This window comes from Phascolarctos cinereus, unplaced genomic scaffold (genome assembly GCF_003287225.1).
Source record: "Phascolarctos cinereus isolate Bilbo 61053 unplaced genomic scaffold, phaCin_HiC Scaffold_4;HRSCAF=312, whole genome shotgun sequence".
NCBI lineage: Eukaryota > Metazoa > Chordata > Mammalia > Diprotodontia > Phascolarctidae > Phascolarctos > Phascolarctos cinereus.
Window position 1 is genome coordinate 469,871,341 of NW_027555847.1, and position 24,739 is coordinate 469,896,079.

Sequence of the window (24,739 nt, forward strand, 5' to 3'; positions counted from 1 at the left end):
GGTTCTTAATCCCTAGTCCATGAAGTTAAAAAAAACATATTTATAAACTATTTCAATATAATTGGTTTCTTTCATAATCATGTGTACAGTATTTTGTCTTATACATTTAAGACATAATTCTGAGAAAAGGTCCATCAGCTTCACCAGACTGCACAAGAGGTCCATAGTACAAGATTAAAGTGAAAGACTCCTGCTGTAGCTGCTTAGCAAATACTTTTTGACTTATCGACTTGATGCTGTCAAACTCTTATCATCAGAATTAACTTTTAGTTAAATTAGTCCATTGTAGTGGTAAGAAAAAACCCTCTTTCAGGGGATATTCTTTTGGTTCTTTTGACTTAGGAAGCCAATTTCATGGTCCCATGATGACATTAACCTCATTACATTTTTAAAACCCTTCTTATCCTCCCTAAGCATATACTTTTAATGCCAATGTTGTTAATTGCCTATGCAAGTTAGTTCAGTTGGCTGGAGACAACTCATGTAAGAATCAGTTAACTTTTCTCTGTTGTATGCCTAGCAAGTCTATCATTGATACTAGTCACAGTATATAAAAAAATGCAGCATATTTCACAAGGATGCTAGGTGAGAGAGAGAGGGTATGAATGGAAGAACAACTAAAATCAAATGTTATGGTGATTGCAAGTTAGTAACTGTCTTCATTTATGAATAGCATATTGTTAACTTTTTTATTATTGTTGCTATTTATCAGTTGCATCTAAATCTAAAAAATAAATAATTCAACTTCACCACAATGATAAAGTTAGTAAATCAGCCCCTGACAGTTTTCTATCTGCAAGAGTGCATTTTTAGTATTAGAAATTGAGCCATTAAAATTCCTTTCTTTGGGACTTTTGAAGCCATATATGTTCATGTTACATATAATTCATTTTTACAACCCTTAAAGTACCTTTGCTGCATGAAAATGGAGTTCAGCTTTTTAAACACTTCATTTCCCTCCTCAGCCTTATTTCTACTTCTTGTATATTAGGTCAGTCTGATTATAAAGCTAAGTTAAAGTTCCCAGACAAAAATCAAATTTTAAAATGTAGTCTAGTCAGCTTGTGACTTAACATACAGATATTTAATGCATTCAGATCTTGAAATTGGAAATCGGGATGCCCACAACTTAATACAAGAAAAACTGAGAGCTAGATTATGTTCTACTATTTCTTATCAATTTCCTTAAATCAGAAAAAAATATGGAAAAGCATTGTAGCTCTTATGAAAAGTTCTGTGTAGGCATAGAAAATAAGTATGGAGATGCTTTGAATTGGAGGCTTAGCAGAATGAGATTCTTGGCAGAATTGGGGGAGAATGGAGACTCAGGGAAATTCTTTGCTTTGAATCAAAATTGGTTCATCCACAACCCCCATTCCCTACCTCCTCTCCTCCACTTGTGTTTGAAAAGCTTCAGTGTGATGACCCTGACAGCTTCCATACTGTTCTCTTAGAGAACACCTTCAGACACCTCACTACATTGCAACCTTTCCACTAGTTTGTAGATTGCTTTCTTATTACTCTTAGTGATGAGGCTTTTTGTTTTTACTAATGTTTTACTGCCATAATGGTGGACTGTCAGCTGGGATCATTGGAGAGCCTGCAATTTGGAGTCTGGGGATCTGGGTTGCATTCCCAGCTCTGACATTTAACACCTATGTGACCCTGGACAAATTACCTACCTCTGGATGTCAGTATTCTCACCTGTACTTTGAGGATGTTGGATTATACCAGGGGTTCTTAAATCAGGGTCTATACACAGATTTCAGAGAACTTGGATGGGAATAAAGTACATCTATATTATTACTAACCTCTAACTGAAAATGAGTGTTTTCTTCAGTTGTAAATGTAGGTGCCATTGTTCAGAAAAGCAGTTAGTCTATATACTTTCCCAGACTGCCAAAGGGTCCATGACTCAAAAAAAGGTTAAGAACCCCTAGATTAGATAATCTCTAAAGTTCTTCTCAGCACTAAAGCTGTTATAAATCAATTATCCTACCAATTAAGGGGTTGATATTTTGGAGATCATCTAGATGTCTTGATCACCCAGAAGTGACAAGGTGGTATAGTGGATGTAATGCTGGACTTAGGGTCAAGAAGACGAGTTTAAATCTGGCCTTAGATACTTGATAACTACATAACTTTGGACAAGTCACTTAACCTCTGTTTGTCTTGGTTTTCTTCATCTACAAAATGAGGATAATAATAATAGCACTTAACTCCCAAGGATATTGTGGGGATAAAATGAGATAATATTTGCAAAGCGCTTTGCAACCTTAAGCACTATAGAAATGCTAGCCAGTGTTATGAGATACTTTAACTAAGAAGCATCACCGAGGGAACAAAAGAGAATTATTTTTATTATAAAGGAATTTCATTTGCAGGTACCTCCTAATAGAAGCATTTTTAAATTACCATAATGCCAACTCTCACTTTTTTTTCCCCTTTTTGGTAAGGCAGTCGGGGTCACACAGCTAATAAGTGTCAAATGTCTGAAGCCAGATTTGAACTCAGGTCCTCCTGACTCCAAGGCTGGAGCTTTATCCACTGTGCCATCTACCTGCCCCCATAACTGTTACTTCTAAAAGGAGAAAGCAGGTAATTTCTCATTATCTTTCTTCAAAACCTTACACCAGGGGTGGGGAACAGCTTGGGTGTGGCCTTTTGACTTGAGTTCAAGTTTCACAGAACAAATCCTTTTATTATGGGGATTTGTTCTGTGAAGTTTGGATTCAGTCCAAGGGCTGCACTTGAGGACCTAAAGGGCCACATGTGGCCTTGAGGTCACAGGTTCCCCACCACTGCCTTACACCTTACACCCAGTCTTAGTGGTGATCTAACCAATCATTATTCCTTTTCCTCTCTTTCCCATCTCCTTCTCAAATCTTTTCCCTTTTCTCTTTTCTTCAGATTCACCTTTGACATATAAAGAGTCTAGAAAATGGTGTTAAATCTCAGGCAAGATGCTGCACAGAGGCCCCTTAATTACCACTTTTAGTCAAATAAGCAAACCAAAGCACCAAATTCTTATTGGGTGTGTCCTATGAGCAAAACTCCTTAACTATGCCCTATGAATAAGTCAACTCTGAAGAATTTGTCTTCTAATTATTTATCTAGTCATACTGTTCTGCTTCAACAAATACATATTTGTGCAGAGTGAGTTCTTTTGAAAGGAAAGTAGATTTCAATGCATTTTGCCAATGAGTAGAGGTAGCTGGCTAACATATTGGAAATTGTGCAAGATTTGCAGTCAGGAAGACCTGAGTCCAAATCCAGCCTCAGACATTAACTGGCAAGTCACTTAACCCTTCTATGCTTCAGTTTCCTCATTTATAAAATGGGCATACTTCCAAAAGTTGTTGTGAGGAACAAATAAGTTAAAACATGTAAAACGCTTTATAAATCTGAAAATGCCATATAAATGCTAGCTATTATTAATATTATTGAAATGGGTTTGATATCTCTTTCTGGGATACATTCAAGTGACTCATTTGTTACCTTAATAGTGAATCAGAGGGTAAAGCAGAAAAATTGCATTCTAGCCTCATCTGCTCTTCAACTGAATGTTCATATGTTATCATTTAATTGTGTTGTACTATTTTATTTTATAAAGATGCCCGGAGGCGTATGCTGCCATCCCGTTGTAAATAGAAATGCAAATAAACATGTTTATCATGCTGCCTTTGATAATCTTGTGAGGCCTCCTAAGTATCACCTGGTGTTCCTCTTTGTGTATGCATTATCTGGATGATACTCCTAATTGAAGTTTTCCCAACAATGAGATCCTATTAGCTAAACACGTCAATTAGCACTGCAAGGAGAAGATGCAGGCTCTGAGCGGCATTTACCGGTGTCCCGCTTATTCCATACCTTCTGGAACTTCCTTACGGTTATTTGTACCATTTAGGTTACTGCTTATGGGGTCTTCACATTTCCTTGTCAAAGATAGGCAATACTTTATTCAGATTTATAAAAGTTTCATTTGACTTTTTAAAGAGGTATTTATATTATAATGATGCTTGGAGTAATGATGGACAGTCATAACCTTAGCCTACCCAGAGCAGTTTAAATGTTTCTAGTGGCCAGACTAAATCTTACTGGATTAAAACTGCCCTTCCTAGGGTTATGGACTTTGAGATGAAAGGGATCTTAGAGATCATCTAGGCTGACCTCTTCATTCTATAAATGAGGAACAAATTACAAACCTGAGACCCAGAGTGGCCAAGTGACTTGCCCAAAGTCCATAGTCACAGAGGTAGGATTTGAACCCATATTCTTTGATTTCTTGGAATTGATAACAGGTAGTAAAATACCATTTCTAAAAATGCATTCTAAAATGAATTATTTAGTTAAAGTTGAATTCACTTTAAAAATATGCAGATTGGAATAGGTTTAGTTATGAACTTTCTTAGAAAACAAATCCTGAAACACAAGATGTAAGTAGATCTTTTAAGAAGCAGATAAAATAAAATATCGGATTGATTGTAAGCCCCTGAGGGAAAATGTGCCTTTTAATTCTGGTGTTACCATACCTGGTGCAGTGCCCTATGTACAGTAACTGTTCAACTGCTACTGAGCTTCTCCGTCTTTGTCTCTCTGTCTCTCTCCTATATGTCTCTCTGTCTCTTTCACTCTCTCACACACACACACATACACACACACACACACACACACATACTTGAACATGACATGCCTGGCAGAGTAAATTGGTGTCAAGTATCCAACCTAAAAACTCTTGGGTTGAATATCAGCTTCCAGTGTGAAGAAGATTTTGCTTAGGAAATGTTCAGAAAGATAAACTAAGTTAGGGAGCAAAAGTCTTGAGAAAGGCCAGTGTCTTTTTTGGCCCTCACCAGCTGCTTAGGGGAAGCATTATGTTGAAGCTTTACACAAGAGATCACTCTCACAGGCAATAGTTTCAACTTAAAATAGAATAGGAAAGGTTCTATCTATTGGAGGCATTTGGGGAAAAAAACTTTAAGCCTCTTTAAGATTCTTGGTATTTAAAGAGCATGCCTTCATGTGCAAACACAAGTTCATCCATTATAACAGCCTCCTAAATAGTCTCCCTGTAACTGTTCTCTTTCTATTCCTAATCCATCTTCCATGCAGGTGCTAACCTGATGTTCCTAATGCACAGGGGGGACTATAATAGATCACATTCATATAGCTTTTTATGTTTATGAAGTGCTTTTCACCCAACAAACTTATGAAGTAAATAACATATTATTATTCCATTTTTACTGATGAGTCTAAGAGAGTTTAGGTAAGTAGTCTACAGGTAGCGTTGGAGCTGGCACACAAACCAGACCTCTGGCACCAAATCCAGGACTTTTTCTGTTACATCACATTATCATCTAACTCCCTTAAACCTGCACCTTTCTAAGCTCTCTATTCCGTATAGACAAAATACAAATTCCTTAACCTTTCATTTAAGACCTTCCATGTTTTGTTTCCAATCTTCCTTTACATGTGTATTTTGTTTCCTTATCATTTTAAATAGTATTTTACTTTTTCCACTTACATGTTAAGACAATTTTTAACATTCATTTTTAAAAATTCATTTGAAATAAATTTTTATAGTATTTTATTTTTCCTTAATTATATGTAAAAAACAATTTTAACATTCATTTTTAAAACCTTGACTTCCAGATTCTCTCCCTCCCTACACTCCTCATTGAGAAGGCAAGCAAATCAATACAGGTTATGCATGCGTGGTCACATAAAACATATCTCTATATTAGTCATGTTGTGAAAGAAAAGATAGACAAAAAAAAAACCTAAAAAAAATGAAGTAGTAAAAGAATGTTTCAATCTGTATTCAGACACAATCAGTTCTTTCTCTGCAGATGGATAGAATTTTCATAATAAGCCTTTCAGAGTTGTCTTGGATCATTGTATTGCTGAGAATAGCTAAGTCATTCATAGCTGAACATCTTACAATATTGCTGTTACTTTGTACACAGGACATGCCACTTTGCACCAGCTTCTGTAAGTCTTTCCAGGTTTTTCTGAGAGCATTCTGCTCATGATTTCTTATAGCACAAAAATATTCCATCACAATCACATACCACAATTTGTTCAGCCATTCCCCAATTGATGAGCAGCCCCTCAATGTCCAATTCTTTACCACCACAAAAGTGCTGCTTAAATATTTTTGTAGACATAGGTCCTTTTCCTTTTTGTTTTGTTACCTCTTTTTGGGTACAGACCTAGTAATGGTATTGCTAGGTCAAAGGGCATGCATAGTTTTGTAGCCCTTTGGGCACAGTTCTAAATTGCTCTATAGAATGGTTGAATCAGGTCACAATTCCACCAACAGTGCATTAATGTCTCATTTTTCCCACATCCCCTCTAACATTTGCCATTTTCCTTTTCTGTCCTATTAGCCAATGTAATAGGTTTAAGGTAGTACCTCAGAATTGTTTTAATTTGCATTTCTCCAATAAATACAGTATTTTTTTTTCAATATGGCTATAGATAGCTTTGATTAGTTTACTTCTCACCATGGTTCTTCCACTGAAATGCAAACCTTCCCTGTGGTTGTAGGTTGTGGGTTGTTTCTTATAGCTTCACCTGTATCCTACCCAGTCAGATGCCAGTCCTATATCTCTGGGAGAGTTTCCAGATCTCCTCTGTCTTGGCCAGAAACATGGCCTCTCTATGACTTACTGAAGAAAGGATTAAATCCTTGTACTATAGTTCTGCCAATCTTCCAGGTAAGACTCCATGCCTATACCAAGTTGAGTTAAGGAAAATTTGTCAATTTAATATTCTCTCTCCCCCAGATTCCAAGTAGCTAGAGGTTATCCAGAGCTCCTTATCTTCCAACCTCTTCTAATTGCCTCTATGAGATCCACATGTCCCTCTGGGGTTACGTTGAGTTCCTTTCTGAGTCACTCAGGGTAGAGGGGTTTAATTATGTGAGGAAGAAATTATGTATTATTGTGCACTAGGGAAAAAAAATTCTACCCCTCTGCATGTTATATCCCCCTATTGTAGGAGACAGAGTTTGTATTGTTTTTTATTTGTGTGTTACATAGTTACTTACTGAATTACATGATATTACATTGCACCAAATTAGATGAATGACAGATCCATTAAAAAATCAGATCTATATGAAATCAACTATATGTCTCCAATAGTTTTTTTTAACAAAATAACTAAGAGGAAAACTTCAAGGAAAAGAGGAGTTGAAACAGATGGATATGTGCCTGTCCTCTTTCCATATGGTTTCTAATATTTAATAAGGGTTTATGCTTGACCCTGTACAGTATTTCTTATCAGTCCTTTCCATTTCTACCATTTTCAGGACTATTTCTGCACTGTCATGCAAATGCTTAACCTGAGGGCTATGGAAACTGGATACAGTGAAAACACTCGGCTCACTAATGTACAAGATCTGCATGGCTCCATGAAAAGCAAGTAATAAGGAAATATTAAATAGCCTATAGTGCTAATTTGAGACATAAAAGAAGCCATTAATAACCTCAGCCTACTCCCTTTGTAATCAAAGAGTGTGCAGTGCAGTGTAAGTTCTCAAAATCACTTCCTTCTCAGTCTCATAAAAGGCACCCAATGGAAAGGGATAGATGGCTCTATGTTCTAAATATACCATGAGAAAGAGAAAGAAAAGCTCCCAAGGGTTCTAAAACAGAAATAGTAACTTATTAATAGTGCCCTTAATGGTCATAATGAATGACTAAGAAGTACCCTGAGTAGCTGCCAAGGTTGCTTAATTTACTTTTCGGATGAGAAATAGAGGCAGTATAGGAGAAACTATTTCAATTTCAATATTTCAACATCACAGGAAAACATCATGATCCAATTAGCAGCATCACAGATGTGAGGCTGATACTTGGATTCTAGGGTCTACTACCAAGGACTTACTAAATGTCTTTTAAAAAGTCACTTCATTCAATCTCCCCATCTGCAATATTCTTATAGTACTGAGTGACCTCAAAGTTCTAAATGTGAAAAATGTTGTATCTTTCAATTTTCCCAAAAGAGAGATTTATGATAGTACATTTGACCATAGGGCAAATCGACACTATAATTTAACAGAAAAGTTTTTACTAACATTGAGCAGAGCAATTTTTAACACAACTTTCAAATTTATGTTTATTGTTTTATTTCCCTATATACTCTGAAGTACAACAGGAGGTATTCTAAACCAAAATATTTAATAAAGTTTCTCCAACCCGGAGATTATGAGGCAGAAGGATAGCTGTTGTATTAGTGTGAAGAAAGCTGTGGTTTTGGGGCCTAGCTGTTCTTGCAACAATTTCTTCCCCTACTACAGATTGCCTCCCTCTCCTTCCCAGTACTCCCCCCTTTTCTTGAAGTTCTTGTGTCTAAAGCCAGAAGCTTCCATCTCCTATGCAACTTTAATAATTTGTGCCTCTTCATCTGTAGCACTAAAAGTGAAATGCCAATGTGGTAGGGGATGTGCAAGACTCCTGCTCTCTTTAACAAACCCCTGGATCCAGGCCAGCCCTGCCCCAATGTGTGGAATAGCCTTGTATAGGAATCATGGTAGCTCATGCCTTAATTTTGGTGGTTCTGGATACTGGCTCCAGTGAGTGTGTGTGTGTGAGAGAGAGAGACAGAGAGAGACAGAGAGAGACAGAGAGAGACAGAGAGAGACAGAGACAGAGAGACAGACAGACAGAGAGAGAGAGAGAGAGAGAGAGAGAGAGAGAGAGTTTGCATATGGCAGTTATTGCTTTAATGGAGGAGATAGTATCCCAGATGTTTCTGATCAGATTTGGAGGGTCTAGAGTATGAAAGCTGGGGGCATTGAGGCCAAAGAGAGAATCTTCTTGGAAGTACTACTGTACCAGAAAGGCAGGGTCTGCTCTGATTGTATCTTTCCCTTCTAGTCCTTTCCCATCCTGGGCTTCTGTCCCTGAGTGTTGCCTTGACTCACAAGCATTTCCCTTTCAGGTAAGTTAAAAAGTGTCTAGTAAAAGCCTGTTGATCTTAGTATCACTGGTCCATGTGACTCTTTGGCATATCTCTCTAAGTCCCTGTACAGACTGAGATAAATGTCTTTAAGAGAAAGAAATTGAGAGGAATTTAGGTATGGCTGCTACTTTGTTTCAAATGCCATATGATGCTGTTTCTCCCCAGCATAGAAAATAGGGGAAAAGAACTACCTAATTCTCCTTGAATTAGACAGATTATTATCTCTTGATTATTTTGTTTAGAACATAATATTGTGACTTTCTAGTCCATTCAACACATCTATAACCACATACCAAACCAAAAACAGATCCCAAAGGTAAAACAAAACCTTATAGATTAACTCTCTTTTCTTTTAAGCTAGGACATCCCTCCATCGGGGAATGTAATATTTGAATTTTTTTTGTTATTACTGGAGTATTTGCCCCATCCTCTTTAAAGCACTGTCTGATGCATGTAAAACATAGGTTGGTAAGGCAAGTCTTGACATAGAATCAATCCAGTGTCTTTTAAATCAGCAAGAAGAGATGATTAAGGTTTGCCATCTGAACTTTAAAAAATCTTAAATGGGCCCCAAACCCTAGACACTTGAAGAAATAGGTTACTATACAAGTTTTCCATCCAATCTATACACATTGAACATGATTTAGTGGTCAAGGTGAGAAAAAAATTCTTGTGGTAGTATTGCTTTGTGGGGAAGAAGGCATTTGCATAAGAGGCAGATAAATGGGTCAGTGCTGGGCCTTGAGTCAGGAAGCCCTTAGTTCAAATCCAGCCAAAAACACTTATTAGCTGTGGGACCCTGGACCAGTCACTTAACCTCTGTCTGCTTCAGATTTCTCCTCTGTAAATGGAGATAATAGTTAACTGTATCTACCTCCCTAGAGTTGTTGTGAGGATGGAAAGAGATGATGATTGTAAGGTGCTTAGCACAGTGTCTGGCACATAGGAAACATTATATACAAGTAAGCATTCATCAAGTTTAATTATAGTTAAATTGTAACCCACAGTAAAAACAAACAAACAAACAAACTAAGCTTTAACCACAGAATGCTGGAGGTGGGAGGGAGGAGGATTGCTTTGTTTTAAATAGTTATTTGTAAAGAAAAAGACAGATGTGTGCTGCCTTCTGTAATCAACTACTGGTTTGGGAACTGAATGCATTTTCCTTCGACAAAGTCACAAATACCCTGCTGTCCCTAAATTTCTCAGTTCAGAGAATAATCACTGATGTTCAAGAGGGTTTAGAGGATTTGACAGAGATTTAGACTATGTAAGGAAGGAAGAAGGCTCAATTTTGGTTTCCTTGCCTGCTCTATGCACATTCCTAAGAGGAGGAGGAAATGATGTAGGCCAGGCTTGGAAAAGGAGGAATTATACAAGTAGAGTAAGGAACGATGTTAGTAAATCAGCCAGAGAACTTCTGGGGAGACAGAAAGCCACTTCTTAGCGAGTTACACGCCTTATCTTAGATGAGTCTGGAGTGTCATTTAAAGATGTCATTTAAAGACCAACAAAATTTCGTCAGTTTACACTCTTCTTTCAGAGTGAGTCTTAATATTTAGAGATGCATGATCACATTTTATAAATCCCTCCCAGTCTTAGCACATACAGGAAGAATAAAAAGTGATTGCCCAATGCCTGATAAATATTACTTCAAATTGATAGTTAAAACGATAAAACAGAAAAACACAAATCGAATCCAAAAGTCCTGGGTCTAAATTCTATAGGTATGACTTCTTATTCAGAAAATCTGAATTGTCAAATGACTTTAAAATTTGTCTAAGATAGTAGGCAGATAAATGTTATCTTATATTGTTTTACTTATATTAACAATAGAAAATGAATATTATCTTTGTTTCACAGGTAAACAGCTTAGTAACACCATTTGTTGGGCAGAAGAACACAGGAGGGCTCCTAACAGTAAAAGGTGTTCTAACACAGGTTCAATTTTAATCTGGTCAGATAAGAAGACAGCTTCCAAGGGGTTAAATAAGCTTACTTTATTCTAGTCTGGTCTTCTCAATAGGGAGTTTGCTGATAAAGGGAGCACCAACTCCTACAGCATTCCCTAATCACACTTCTCGAAGAGGTGGATGAGAATATACAAAGTAGTAGTGTAACTCCTATCTCATTCCCCTAAGCCTCAATGGGGGCCAGTTGAGGCAAACACAGATTCCCCCCAAGGCTTGAAGGGAGCCAAGCAAGACAGCTATATGCATTCCTCTATGCAGTACCCAAATCCCAAAATGGGTCCCCCACTCACTGACCAGTGCCCACTTTTTTATAGGGTAACAGAAAAAGAAGGCATAGCACAACATAGGCATACATTATGTCACCCCTATATCTCTACTGCAACTGTGTGGTAGAAATTGTTTTCAACCATAATTCATGGGAAATATTATCTAGGACCTTGGAACTATTATCTAAAAAGGAATAATAAAATCATTCTTATACACACTAAAATCCACCTTATTTACAATCTTCAATATTTGTTGAGTTTATTGTGAGAACTATAGTATATGGTTGTACCTGAATGCATTTAACAACATAAGAAAATGGTGAGCAGTTCTAATTATAAAGTTATTATAGTATGGAACAAAGGGGAGCCACCTTTGAAGGTTTTCAAGAAAATCCTCTGGAAGTTTGTCATAGCTTAACTCTACTGAGTTCTCTTTACAAAGTGGACTTCATTAGTACTTTTGTTATAAAGAGTCTAATGGCAGTAGGCTGCTTTTGGATACATTTTTCTCAGATCTTATCAACAAATGCTTGCAGGAGGGACCTTATGTCCCTCAGATGACTTAGTGGCATCTTCAAAATAAAAGAACACCTTTACTCAGATATAACTAACTGTGTATGGTAGTAGCAGAAGTGGGATCATAACCTAAGATTTCACAGAAGAATATGATCTACCTTGAGTATATGTAAACAGCAAAAAAAGCTCCAGCTATCTCATGGGAGCATTTGTATGTGATCCTGGGGCATCTCTAGCATTATGTCTTCTTTGTTCTGTTTCTATATGGTATTTGACTTGTTCTGGGGGTTGGTGAAGGAATCCATTACACTATTCTGTCCAATTCCCTTCAAGGACTGGATCTCATGATAAAACTCTCTTAAACAAACTAATTAGCTTAACAAATCCCAATAAATCTACATATATTTATTATATGTAACATCCTATCATGTGCCCTTCTTTCTTTAATATCTGTATTCTCTCACAAGTTCTGCAGCCCTACAATTCACCTATCAGGCCAGAACAGGTCAGCCCCTTTATATTTGCCTTACAATTGGAGTAGCTGGCAGAAATAGTCTGCCCCCCTACAAATTTTATGCCTTTACAAACCTAAAAAAAAAAAAAGAATAGCTATTATTTGCTTGTTTTAATGATGCTGCTAAGGTTCTGCTCCACAGTAACAGATTGTGCTGGTGTATAAGGGGGGAAAATCATCTCAAGTCATGTAAATAAAAATGCAATGCAATCTGCTTTTACATTTGGGTGGCAATCAAAAATATTTTTGCAAAAGTTATAATGAAACCTCTCAACTATCCTAACATTTACTTTTGTGTGGTTGGAAATAAAACATGTATAAGGCTTCATCTAAGACACTGTCTTCTGTCTGTTCAAGAATGAGAAATATGAATCATTGCACCACAGCCTTTAGTTGCAAGTAATAGAATACTCCATTCAAATGTGGAAAGATATCACCCTTTTTCATGTAGTTCTTCAGAATTAGTATTCCAATAATGATGCCAGTTTTTCATCATGCCATTGCATTAACCTCCTCAATCCCTTTGGTTGCTCCAATCCCAAGAATATTAAAATATATCTTGCACGCCCCCATTTAGAATTCTAACTACTGCAGCATTATACCTTTTAAAACACAACACAGGGATATGTTGAGAACTGAATTGCCCACTTTAGCATATGACAATCAAAAATAAAACTATATATTATAATGGTCCAAATGTGCTTTCAATTGTATATTTATTTACATTTTCCCTATGAGTCAAGCTAATATATACACTTGACTCATAAACCAGATCCTTTTAAGGGCCAAATATCTATTTTAAAGATGATTAGTCTTTCTCTTGGTTTTGAGATCAATGAGCCAGCAATAAAATTGTATGAATCATAATTGTCATTTGCCAAAGCACTTTCTTCACCCGAAGTTAAAGGTATGATCAACCCACCTTAGACAGCCCGCCTACTTCTAAATAAAAGCAGATAATGAAAACATTCCAGGTGACCCAGAGGGCAGTCCACACCGTGTACTAGACAGAAAGAAAAAAAGAAAAAGAAGAAAAATGTGAAGATGAAAGGCTCATATACAAAACAGTTCAATAATAAGAAATGTCAATAAGCATAAGTCTTCTGGGAAAGAGTGGACAGGGAGAACACAGGAAAAGATTTCTTATGTAGGTCCCCAAAGATCTCTAGAAATTACAAATCCAATATTCTCTGTAGCTTTTAGTAGATGACAGTAAAGCTTAGATTTATTCTTTAAAGTGCGTTTCTGGCCTACAGCACAAGTAAATCCAAAAACCTTGACTTGATTACTGTTTTCTAAGTATTTTCTCCTTCAATGAGCACCATTATCCAAACTCACTGTGGGGTCACTCATAATTTAAAAATGACTTAGGTCTGCCAGCATTAAAGGCTGTGAATCAGATACTAGCACCCCATAGCTCTGATGCAGTATATTGCCCTGAAAATAGAAAGCTCTTTCTTTACAATAGCTTCTGAGGAAAGTGCAAAAGTGCTATATTTGAAATCAAAAGCCTTAGGTTGGAATCCCTGTGCTGGCTGTGTGATATTGGGCAAATTATATAATCTCTTCAGGCCTCAGTTTCCTCATCTACAAAAAAAGACAGTTTGACTAAATGGTTTCTAAGGCCCATTTCAACTCTGAATCTGTGATACTATATGTGGTTTATTTATTGGACTTCCTGGCCTAATTTCCCTGTAAGAGAAGTACAAAAGCCTTTTGTCAATTATATGCTAGATAAACAACATAGAACCTCACAAAACTAAGAGGTTTATCAGCAGCAAGGTCCTTCAAAATATACATTCTTAAAACTTGAAAATTTCTTTCTCAAAATAGTCTCAACATCATAACCAAATACTTAGAGGTGGTAGAATATAATGGATGGACAAGAGTCAGAAAGAACTGAGTTTGAATTCTTAGAGAATTAATAGATCTTCTTGTCATTTTCCTCATGGGGGAATAGTAACCATATCTACCTCAGATGATTATAGCAATCAAAGGAGATAACGTATATAAAGCTCTTTGCAAAGCGTTGCATAACTTTGAGTTTTAATATAATATTATTAAAAATTAACTGTTTTTTGGGAAATGCCTACCAGATCACACTACTTAGTTGTAGTAAGTTAAAGTTTATAGCACTTGGAATGGAAAAAATATTTAACTTGGAAGAATCCTCACCCATAGGAAGTACAATGGCAGCCTCTTTACTTTAATTTTTTTTTACTTTATTCAGAAAATTGTAATCCTTGTTCTGCTACTTTATTTTTATTTAATAGGGATAATAATTAAAATCAGTGCTTTCTTTCAGAAGTAATGATTGTTGCTTCTTAAATTATAAATTAGTCTCCTTGACACTTTCTTCTCACTGTTCCATACATTGACCATGCCACTGCTGTAGCAGGGGGAATATTCTAATCCCTTCCTCCATGCAAGTTAGGCCAGTTTTTCCTTTAAAGGTACTGGGACCATCCTTGAGACCAAGTGGTTGGCTGAGAGTGAGGGGTATGGGCCCAAAGTGAGACCTTTGTCCTAATGTGGGCCCCATTTGTCTACTGGCCCTAGAAAACCCTTGGATTGTCCTTGAATTCTCCCACTTGATTCCCCTGAGGCCATAATTCCATCAATTGGCCTTTCCTTTTGGCTGCACCCAATCCCCCAATTCTGTTATCCTTGATTTAGCCTGGCCCTCCATTGTCTTGCCTCCCAGTGGCCCCAGGCCACTTCCCACCCTTGGTCCTATCTAGGCTCCATTTCCCTGGAATTCTATTACCTCACAGACTACCTGGCCACTCCTAGATCCCTCCCACAGTCTTTCTGTATATAAGGTTCATCTTGTCTCCATTAAGATGTTCAGATTCCTAAAATCTAGCCAATGCTCAGATTCTTACAATCTAGCCACTGCTCAGATTTTTACTATCTAGCCAATAGCTCACAGATGCTCAGATTCCTTAAGACTCTGGCTAATATGGAGGATCTTCAATAAACCTTGTTTTTGGGCTGAAAGAAAGCTTGGGTTGAATTCTTTTGGGCAGGACCCACTTGTCATGATCTCAGGGTCCCAGCACCCCTAACCTCTACACTTCATTAAGAGAACTAAACATTTACTTCCTGCTTGCCTGAGTACAAAGCAGCCATGAGGAACTCCAGGCGCTTTTTGATGCTTAGCTGGTGGGAAATGATAGGCAACTTCCAAAATTAAAATATCAGCTACTGGGGGACTGTCTTGAATCAGGCCTAATCCCAAATAGAGGCCATAATGATTTTCCTAAGGCATAAGTTTGACTATCAATAGTCAACCTTTCCTTCATCAAACAATAAACTCCAGTGGCTCCTGATACTTCTAGGGGTCAAATACAGACTTTTTTGCATTCAACTTAAAAGCATTTATAACCTATTCCTGCTCTATTATTCTAGTCTTATATATTATTCTCCTTCATAATCTATATGATTCAGCCAAATTGGCATTGTTGATGACAAATGATACTTTGTCTCCTGTGTCTCTGTATAGGAAGAGCAGTTTTGCTCTCTCCAAACTTGGGATTCATTCTTTACTCATCCCACATTTTAAAACCTCCAGCTTCCTTCAAAGGAATCCTGTGTCACCTTCTACAGTTCCTTTCCTAATTACTCCCGGGGCTAGTATCTTCCCTTCCAAATTAGCTTGTACTTAATTTTATTTTAGATATGGTCATTTATGTACATATCATCTCACCAAATATTCTTTCTTGCTCTATTGTACATATAACTCTCCTAACTCCACACCCTAGCGCCAGCTGTCCCCTTTTCCAGGGAATGCTCTCTACCTCCTTGAAGCCTTAATTTACTTTAAATCTCAGCTCAAGCTCTACCTTCTACAGATCCCAGCTCATAGTACCATTGTCCCCATTTCCTTGTATTTATTTTGAATATACCTTGTCTATACTTCTATATGGACAGCTTGGCTGTACAGTGGATAGTGCCAGGCCTGGAGTCAGGAAGACTCATCCTCCTGAGTTCAAATCTGGCCTCAGACACTTACTAGCTGTGTGACCCTAGGCAAGTTACTTAACCTTATTTGCCTCAGTTTCCTTACCTGCAAAATAAGCTGGACAAGGAAATGGCAAACCACTCTAGTATCTTTGCCAAGAAAACCCCAGATGCATCATGAAGAGTTGGACATGACTGAAATGATTAAACAAACTTATATACGTTCACTCACCCATTGAATGCAAGCTGCTCAATTGCAGGGACACTTTCATTTTCATCTTGGCATTCTTAGTACCAAATATGATATCTGGCACATAGTAGGTATTTAATAAATGCTATTGATTTTTGGATTGATCAATTAACATAATTAAAGCATCACTAGGCTATAATCTTGGTCATAATAAATTAATTCCTAAATATCTTCTAGTTTAGAATAAAATGTTACTGGTTTGCATGAAATGATTTTCTTCTTTGTCACATGTAAGGTGTGATTAGCCTGAGTTACTCCCTTTTCTTTTAATAACCTTTGAATTCCTTAAAATCTCTTTTAAAATAACTTTGCCCTTAATTTTTATGATCTGATTTGGCAGTTTGTGAATGTGACTATTATTTTAAAAGCTGATGAATTGTAGACCCTTTCTAACAACTCACTGACTCATTGTTTTTAAAACCCTTAATTATTTATTTTGCATATGCTCATTTATATACATATTATGTACATATTCAAGGCCTAGAAAATGCTTGTTATCCTTTAGTATGAGCAGTAGCTCATACAAATTCAAGTATTCAAATCATTCTTTGTTAGTGATTATTCACAGAAATTCAAACTTATTACTATGGGAACATCCTGCATCAGTTTTTTGTTTGTTTACTTTTTCAGCCTAGAGGCTCATCCAGCATGGTAGAGAAATGATTCCTGAATTATGAATCAACATTTTCTGTCTCAGCTCTGTCCTTCACTATTTGCATGACCAAATGATTCTAGGCCTCCATTTATTAATCTGTAAAATGAGTTGATTGGACTGAATGACCTTTTCGGTTCCTTTTCAACTCAATCTATGATCTTAAGGACTTTAGATTTTTAATAGTAACTATAAAGTATACAATATTTTCACTATTAAATATGTGTGTGTGTATATATATATATACATATATATATATATATACATATATATACATATATACATATATACATATATGTAATATTTACTTCAATCAGTAAGTGGTAAGAGTGTAACTTAGTGAATATACTTAAATCTGAATAATTATATAATGATAAAACCAGAAGTAATTATATGAAGAATAATATTAGCTCCTATTCATATAGCTCTGTAGAGCCTTTCCTTACAAAGAACCATGTGAGATAGGTAAGTATAAGTGTTCTGTACACATTGGTTCAGTCTCGATTCAGCATTAGAGAGCAGTGTGTCCACTCCATGGGTGAGACTCCCAAGTGTGAATGGAAGAGCCCCACTTTAAGTTTTCCTTCAAACTAAGAAGGCACTATACCAATTACAAGTCATGATTGTGTACAAAACACTTGCCAGTTATTACACAGCTAACAAATGACACTACCAGTTTTTAGGTCACTGTTCCTTTCCAGATGCCAACTTTCTTTCTTATGGGTGAATTTTCACCTGTCTCCTCTCACCTTGATTGGTTCTTTTTGCTTATATAGGTTAGAAGTATCACAGCAATAGGAGGCTTAATGTAAATGATAAAGAATTCAGTCCCAGAAAACAGCAAATTTAAATACTATTTAGGTAGAAACAATATGGTAGACACTATTTAGGTAGTATTCAATATGGTAGATACTATTTAGGAAGAAGCAATCTTGTCTTCTTATGTCTTGCTCTTAATAATGAAAATTGATGCCACCTCCTCCATTTTATTATATTTTGTCAAACTAGCAGTTCCATATTTATTTTTCTTTTGAGGTGACAGTTAAAAAAAATAACTTATCCATATAGATATACACCTGACTTTCATAATTTTTTTTCAAACAGCCATTAGTAAATTTGATAAACACTGGCCTTAGAAGTTATGAGGAAATTATATAGTGTTATGCATTACATTTAAAAATTACTATAGTCCATACTAAAGTCGAGAATCTCTGCGAGGGTTGGAGGCAATAGGCAGAACTCCTTTAAGAGCTCCTTCTTCACACAAAAAGAAAAGTAAATACTGTTGAAGCTCCCCCTTCAATAAAGAGCTTTATTAGGTGCTAAATAATCCTTCCTTGTTAGAGGAAAGAGATATAGTTAAATGTTTAAAGTAATAGCAATGAAGATAAAGAGAATTGGATATGCCAGTTCTCATCACTGCCTAAGGATCACACACTGTAGTCATGCCTAGAAATTATTAACTATCTGAGTTTTCTTTGTTTTTCATTTTAGCCATAGACGGAAGCAATAGCAGAAAAAAAGGGGAGAATGGTAGGTTTAATGGAAATATAAAAACAAAAGCAAAAACAAAAACCAGGCTTTAGAGAAGGATGAGAATCAGGAAAGCCTCTGCTCTTCCTTTACCTACAGAAGAGAAACATATCACAATTGGCTCTCATATATCTTGAGCTCTGTAGAGCTAGAGGCCCATAGTGGGGCGGGGGGGGGATAAGCATTTATTAAGTACTGACCTGTGTGCCAGGCACTATGCTAAGTGCTTTTCAAATAACATCTCATTCATAGTGACTGGAGAACCAGAGACTTCTGAATCAAAGTAAACGCCATCAAATTCCAAAATATGCCTGAGAGTATACTGGATATTTAGTAATTATTGTTTAATCAATATTCATACAATTCTTTTGAGCATTGTTTTAAAAGAATGAATTGTCATAATAAGGATTTATTATTTCATCTCGTAAATTCAGTTAGCCATTATTTAAAAGAGCTAAGTCTTTTAGCACTATATGACAATAAGTCAAAAACTGGTATTGATGATTCTAACCTAAAAATATATGACCCTCTATAGATAAGAAACAGACCCTAGAGTCTAGATCAGTGGTGTGGAACCTGTAGCCTTGAAGCCACATGTAGTCCTCTAGGTCCTCAAGTGTGGCCCTTTGACTGAATCCAAACTTCACAGAACAAATCCTTTTATTAAGGGGATTTGAAGACCTAGAGGGCCACATGGGGCCCCAAGGCTGAAGGCTCCCTACCTCTGGTCTAGATCAAGGGTTCTTAATCTAGATTCCCCAGACCTCGCAAAGGTCCATGGATAGATTTCAGTGACTGTAATGAGAAAATATTACGTCTTTATTTCACTAACCTCTAGCTTAAATTTAAACATTTTCTTCAATTATGAATATAGTTAACAACATTATTCTGATAAAGGGTGCATAGGCTTTACCAGATTCCCAAAGGAGTCAATGAAAGAAAACAAGTTGAGAATTCCTGCTCTAGAGGGTGCCTTGATTATTCACCCCTATTCTAGAGACAGTTGTCACAGATTCCCTACTTCCACTTACTTTCATCTCAGTGACATAATACAAAATTCCAAAGACTATTGTTGAGAGCTACAAATGATAGCAGTGTTGTACCTTCATTCACAGGTCATTGATTTAGACCCTGAAGGGACTCAGAGGTCAATTAATCCAACCCTGTCATGGTATAGATGAAGAAACTGAGACTCAGAAATGTTAAGTGATTTGCCAGCTACACAATACTTATGGCACAGCTCTATTGAACCTGGTTTCTTTGATTACAAACCTAGAATTCTTCCTCCAGTCTTATTTGAAAATATAAAATGAGAATCAGAAATTTTACAGATAAAATTAATAGAGTGTGCAGTGACTGCACAATCACATGAATTATTATATTTCATTCTATTGAGTAATTTTAATGCATATTGTTATCATTCTAGTATGTTGTAATTTATATATGGTTTGTTATTTCTCACAACTACTTCACAAGGTGGTTGATATTATTGTACCCAATTTTTAAATGGGAAAAATGAGGCACATAGAGGACCGTTCTCTAGAGAATGAAGCTGAAAATATTCCCATTGCATTTTAAAAAATTAATAAAAGTCAAGCACATGTCCATCAAATTAAGGAAGCATAATATAATCTTTGAGAATAGGTTTAAATTCAAAATGATCTTGAAAACATGAAAAAAATGTTAAGTAAAAAACAGGATGAAGGTCATTAGGGGCTTAATAATAGCTAGCATTTACATTGTGCTTTAAGCTTGCTAAGTTACATATATATATATATATATATATATATATATATATATATATATATATATATATATATATCTCATCTCATTTGATCCTTAAAACAACCAGTTGGGGTATTATTATCCCATTTTATAGAAACTGAGATTAAAAATGTTACGTGATGTGCCCAGGATGACACCTAGTAAGAATTTGAGGAAAGATTTGAACTCAGGTTTTTTTGACTCCAAGATCAACACTCTATCCACTCCACCACTTAGCTAACTATGTAAGCAACCAATGAGTTACACATTTGTGATTTCTGTACCAATTCTTTTTAAAGGAAATATAAGGGAAATGTTGAGGTAATTGCAGAAAAGAAAGGAGCCAAAATCTCCCAATTGTAGGAAAGAACATCTTAGGGATATGATATCTAAAGTTAGAAGAGATCTCAAAGGCCTTAGAGTACAACACTGTCACTTTACAGATAAAGAAACTGAGGCACAGAGGAGAAGTAATTTTCCTAAAGCCACACAAGAAGTAATGTGGCTAGTTTTTTGAGTTTATCATAATTTTTCATTTATTTTATAACTAAAATGGTATTGACTTTCTCTGTGACAATATGAATGTCATAGTTAGCAGACTATAGTTGTATTTCTGTCATAAAAATGTCTTGTTAGACCATGCATTAAGTTATGCTTAATGTCAAACTACATTCACCATGTACATATTAATGCAATTAATATATAATCTGTCTTGTCATGTAAAATGGAAAATATGTTTATACACATTTTCTTTTCTCTCAGATTACAGTTTTATAAGGGAGTCATCTATAGAGCCAACAAAACATTTAAAGGAATTACTGAAATACTTTTATTCAATGGATTTGGCACCAGGGACTTCAATTCATATCCTGTAATTCCCTTAGGCAAGGTACATATCTTCTCTAGGCCTTCATTCCCTCACATGGAACATGAGGCTAAGTAGATGATGATATGGAGAGGTTTTTTTTGAACTCAGAAGGTAGGACCTTATCATTTCCCTGAAGCAGTTTAAGAGGAGGAATTACATCTTAATTGGAAAGTTTATATACTGGACCCAGTGATTCATTAGTATAAGGAACTCCTAATATTGCAGACAAGAACTAACTGTAAAGTGGTCTTAGAGAATTGCTTGAGCAACTGAAAAATTAAGTGACTTGCTTGTGATCACAGTTAGAAGGAAAGTTTGATCTTTCCATCTCAGAGGCCAGCTCTCTATTTGATACATAACCTTGCCTCTCTGTGCAAATTAAGGGAATGATAAAAGTAAGAGACTTACCACCACTATATATCGAGGTCTAAACTGAATGGTTCCAAACAAGCCCAAGATGACAACTATTATGTGTAGAAAATTTCCAAGAATTGGTGCCCACTGGAAGCCAAGGAAGTCAAAGATCTGCCTCTCTAATGCTGAGAGCTGGAAGAAAACAAATGTCAATGTAAATTTCAAGACCACATACCACTTCTTTCATTCTTCAGAGTTTTGAATTAAAATGAATTTACTGTGTCAAAATCCTGGACAAATTCTCTTTCACTGTCAGAAGATGCCTTCTTCCCTCCCCACAAGAAATTAAAGAGATAGTGAAAGCAATCAAAGACTTGGAGGAGATCAAAAAGCCCTCCTGGCACCCTGGAAAACCGTATTTGCTTGAGAACTTAGCACTGTCTCCCAAGTCCAGTCCCACTGCCATGGTGTTGAAAACATTTCTTCATCCTGTTTTTGATGTCTGAACCCCTTAAAAACCAAGATTTTGCACTCTTTTGGGAGTGGAGCTATCTAGAAGAACAGGCATTTCCTATCAAAATGCAGGTCAAAGGGAGGGAGAGAGATCTCATTAGTAAAATTTACTGTTCCTGGCTTCCAAACTATGTTGCTATAAGTATTATTGCTCAAAGTTATATAGTTGGTTTTTTAGATATTGGGCAAAGCAAAAGTCAAAGAAAGAATATAACTGGAAATATATTATTTCAGCTATTAAATGGTCAAAAAATGGAAGAGAAATATTATTTGAAGCCAAGTTCTATTATATGAATCAAATAGTTTTATCAATGCAAGTCTAATGTGGCAAAACCAAGTCACTTAAAATAAAATGAATGGCTTAGTCTCAGTGCTTTAGACCTGAACTGATAGAACCATTATAATTCTGAAAGGAACTACTCCTTGACCTCTGTGACCTCATAGGCAAATACTTACAAAGTGAGTGCTTTTAGGGCAGCTAGGTGACACAGGGGATAGAGTACCTTAGAACTGACACTTTCACATTGTGGTGTTGGGGATGACTTTTGAGAATCTCTTGAACAGCAAGGAGATCAAATGAGTAAATACTTAAAGAAATTAATTCAGGCTATTCATTGGAAGGTCAAATACTGAAACTGAAGTCTAAATATTTTGGACACATAATGAGAAGATGGGACTCATTGGAAAATAACCCTGACATTGGGAAAAATTGATTGCAAAAGGAGAAGGGGAGTGTAGAGGATGAGAAAGAGAGAGTGTGTCATGGAAACAATGGTTATGAACTCAGATTTTGAGAGATAGTGGAGGGAAGAAGGGTCTGGCATTTTATGGTCTGTGGGGTCACAAAGAGTTGTGACTGAATGACTGAACAAGAAGAAAAGTGCTTTTCAATGCTGCTGCTGAAGGTGCTATAACTATTTTTTATTTATTTATTAGTTTATTTTTATTTATCAACAATCACTTCTATAAGCTTTTGAGTTTTAAATTTTTCTCCCCGTCCCTCACCACCTTCCTCCCCAAGATGGCATACAATCTGATATAGACTATATACATACATTCCTATCAAACATATTTTCACATTAGTGATGTTGTGAGTAAGAATTAGAACCATTAGGAGGAACCACCAGAAAGGGGAAACAAAACACAAGAGAAGAAAAAAAATAGCAAATAGTATGCTTCCATCTGCACTCAAACTCCATAGTTCTTTCTTTGGATATGGATAGCATTTTCCACTGTGAGACTTTTGGAGATGTCTTAGATCCTTGCATTGCTGAGAAGGGTTAAGTCTATTAATATTAGTCATCACACAATGTGGCTGTTACTGTGTACAATGTTCTCCTGGTTCTGCTCACTTCCCTCAGCAACAGACCATACAAATCTTTCCAGGTTTTTCTGAAGTCTGCCTGCTCATCATTTTTTATAGCACAATAGTATTCCATTACATTCATATACCACAACTTGTTCATCCATTTCCCAATTGGTGGGCACACCTTCAATTTCCAATTCTTTGCCATCACAAAAAGAACTGCTATGAATATTTTTGTACATGTGAGTCCTTTTCCATTTGTATGATCTCTTTGAGATACAGCCCTAGAAGTGCTGTTGCTGGGTCAAAGGGTATGGTGCCATAACTATTATCAGTGAATCAAGTTCTAGACCTGGAGTTAGAAAGACCTGAGTTAAAATTCAGCCTCAGACACTTATTAGCTATGTGACCCTGGACAAGTCACTTTCACTCTGTCTGTCTCTGTTTCCTCAACTGTAAAATAGGGGACAATAATAACACTTTCAGCAGCAACATTGATATAACAATCCTTGATGTGAGGATAAAATGAGATAATATTTGTAAAGTTATTTGGAAACTTAAAGTGCCATATAAATGCTATTATTATTATTATCATCATTATCATTATCACCATTAAAAGGCAGCAGAACTCATGTATGAAGTGTATATTTTCAAATGTTGAGCTTTATCTTTTATGCTGTTATAAAATTACATTCTTATGCATAAGTTGTGGAATAGTGGAAAGAGCTGACCTGGATCCAAGTCCCACCTTACACATGTTGATTGAGTGACCCTGGGTAAGGTACTTATCATCTCTTCACTGACAACCACTGGAAGACATTATTCACTGGGAGCTCCTTATAACAATGAAATCACAAGATCAGTGCCTACCCCATCTTTATTTTTATTTATTTATTTTTTTGGAAATTGGGGTTAAGTGACTTGCCCAGCATCATATAGCTAGTAAATGTCAAGTGTTTAGTCTGAGGCTTGATTGGAACTCAGGTCCTCCTGACTCCAAGGCTGGTGCTCTATCCACTGTGCCACTTAGCTGCCTCACCTACCCCTATATTTATTCAGAGATCAAGTGACAGATCAGGTCATTGCCGAAAATACCCACAAAGATTGTAAACTTCCCATCCTGACATTCAAGGTGCATCAGAAACTGACAGTATATGAACTCTCCAACATCTTCTCACACATTCTGCATAAAATACTCCATTGTCTAGTCATACTATATTACTTTGTGTACTTTATACCCTTCAGAGCCATCACATGTTCTTCCTCTATCTATACTCAAGCCATAGAATATCATCTCAAT

General features: G+C 36.3%; 1 protein-coding gene across 1 annotated transcript in view; it reads right to left on the reverse strand.

The window, feature by feature from the left end:
* Window positions 1–22,086, reverse strand: part of NKAIN3 (sodium/potassium transporting ATPase interacting 3) — a 376,233-nt gene extending 354,147 nt beyond the window's left edge. Inside the window, exons 1-3 of the mRNA XM_078151776.1 lie at window positions 22,081–22,086; window positions 21,675–21,812; window positions 13,159–13,239 (exon numbers count right to left, since the gene is read on the reverse strand). Coding sequence (XP_078007902.1) covers window positions 13,159–13,239; window positions 21,675–21,812; window positions 22,081–22,086 — 225 coding nt within the window. The remainder of the gene's footprint in view (window positions 1–13,158; window positions 13,240–21,674; window positions 21,813–22,080) is intronic.
* Between the last annotated feature and the right edge of the window lie 2,653 nt (window positions 22,087–24,739).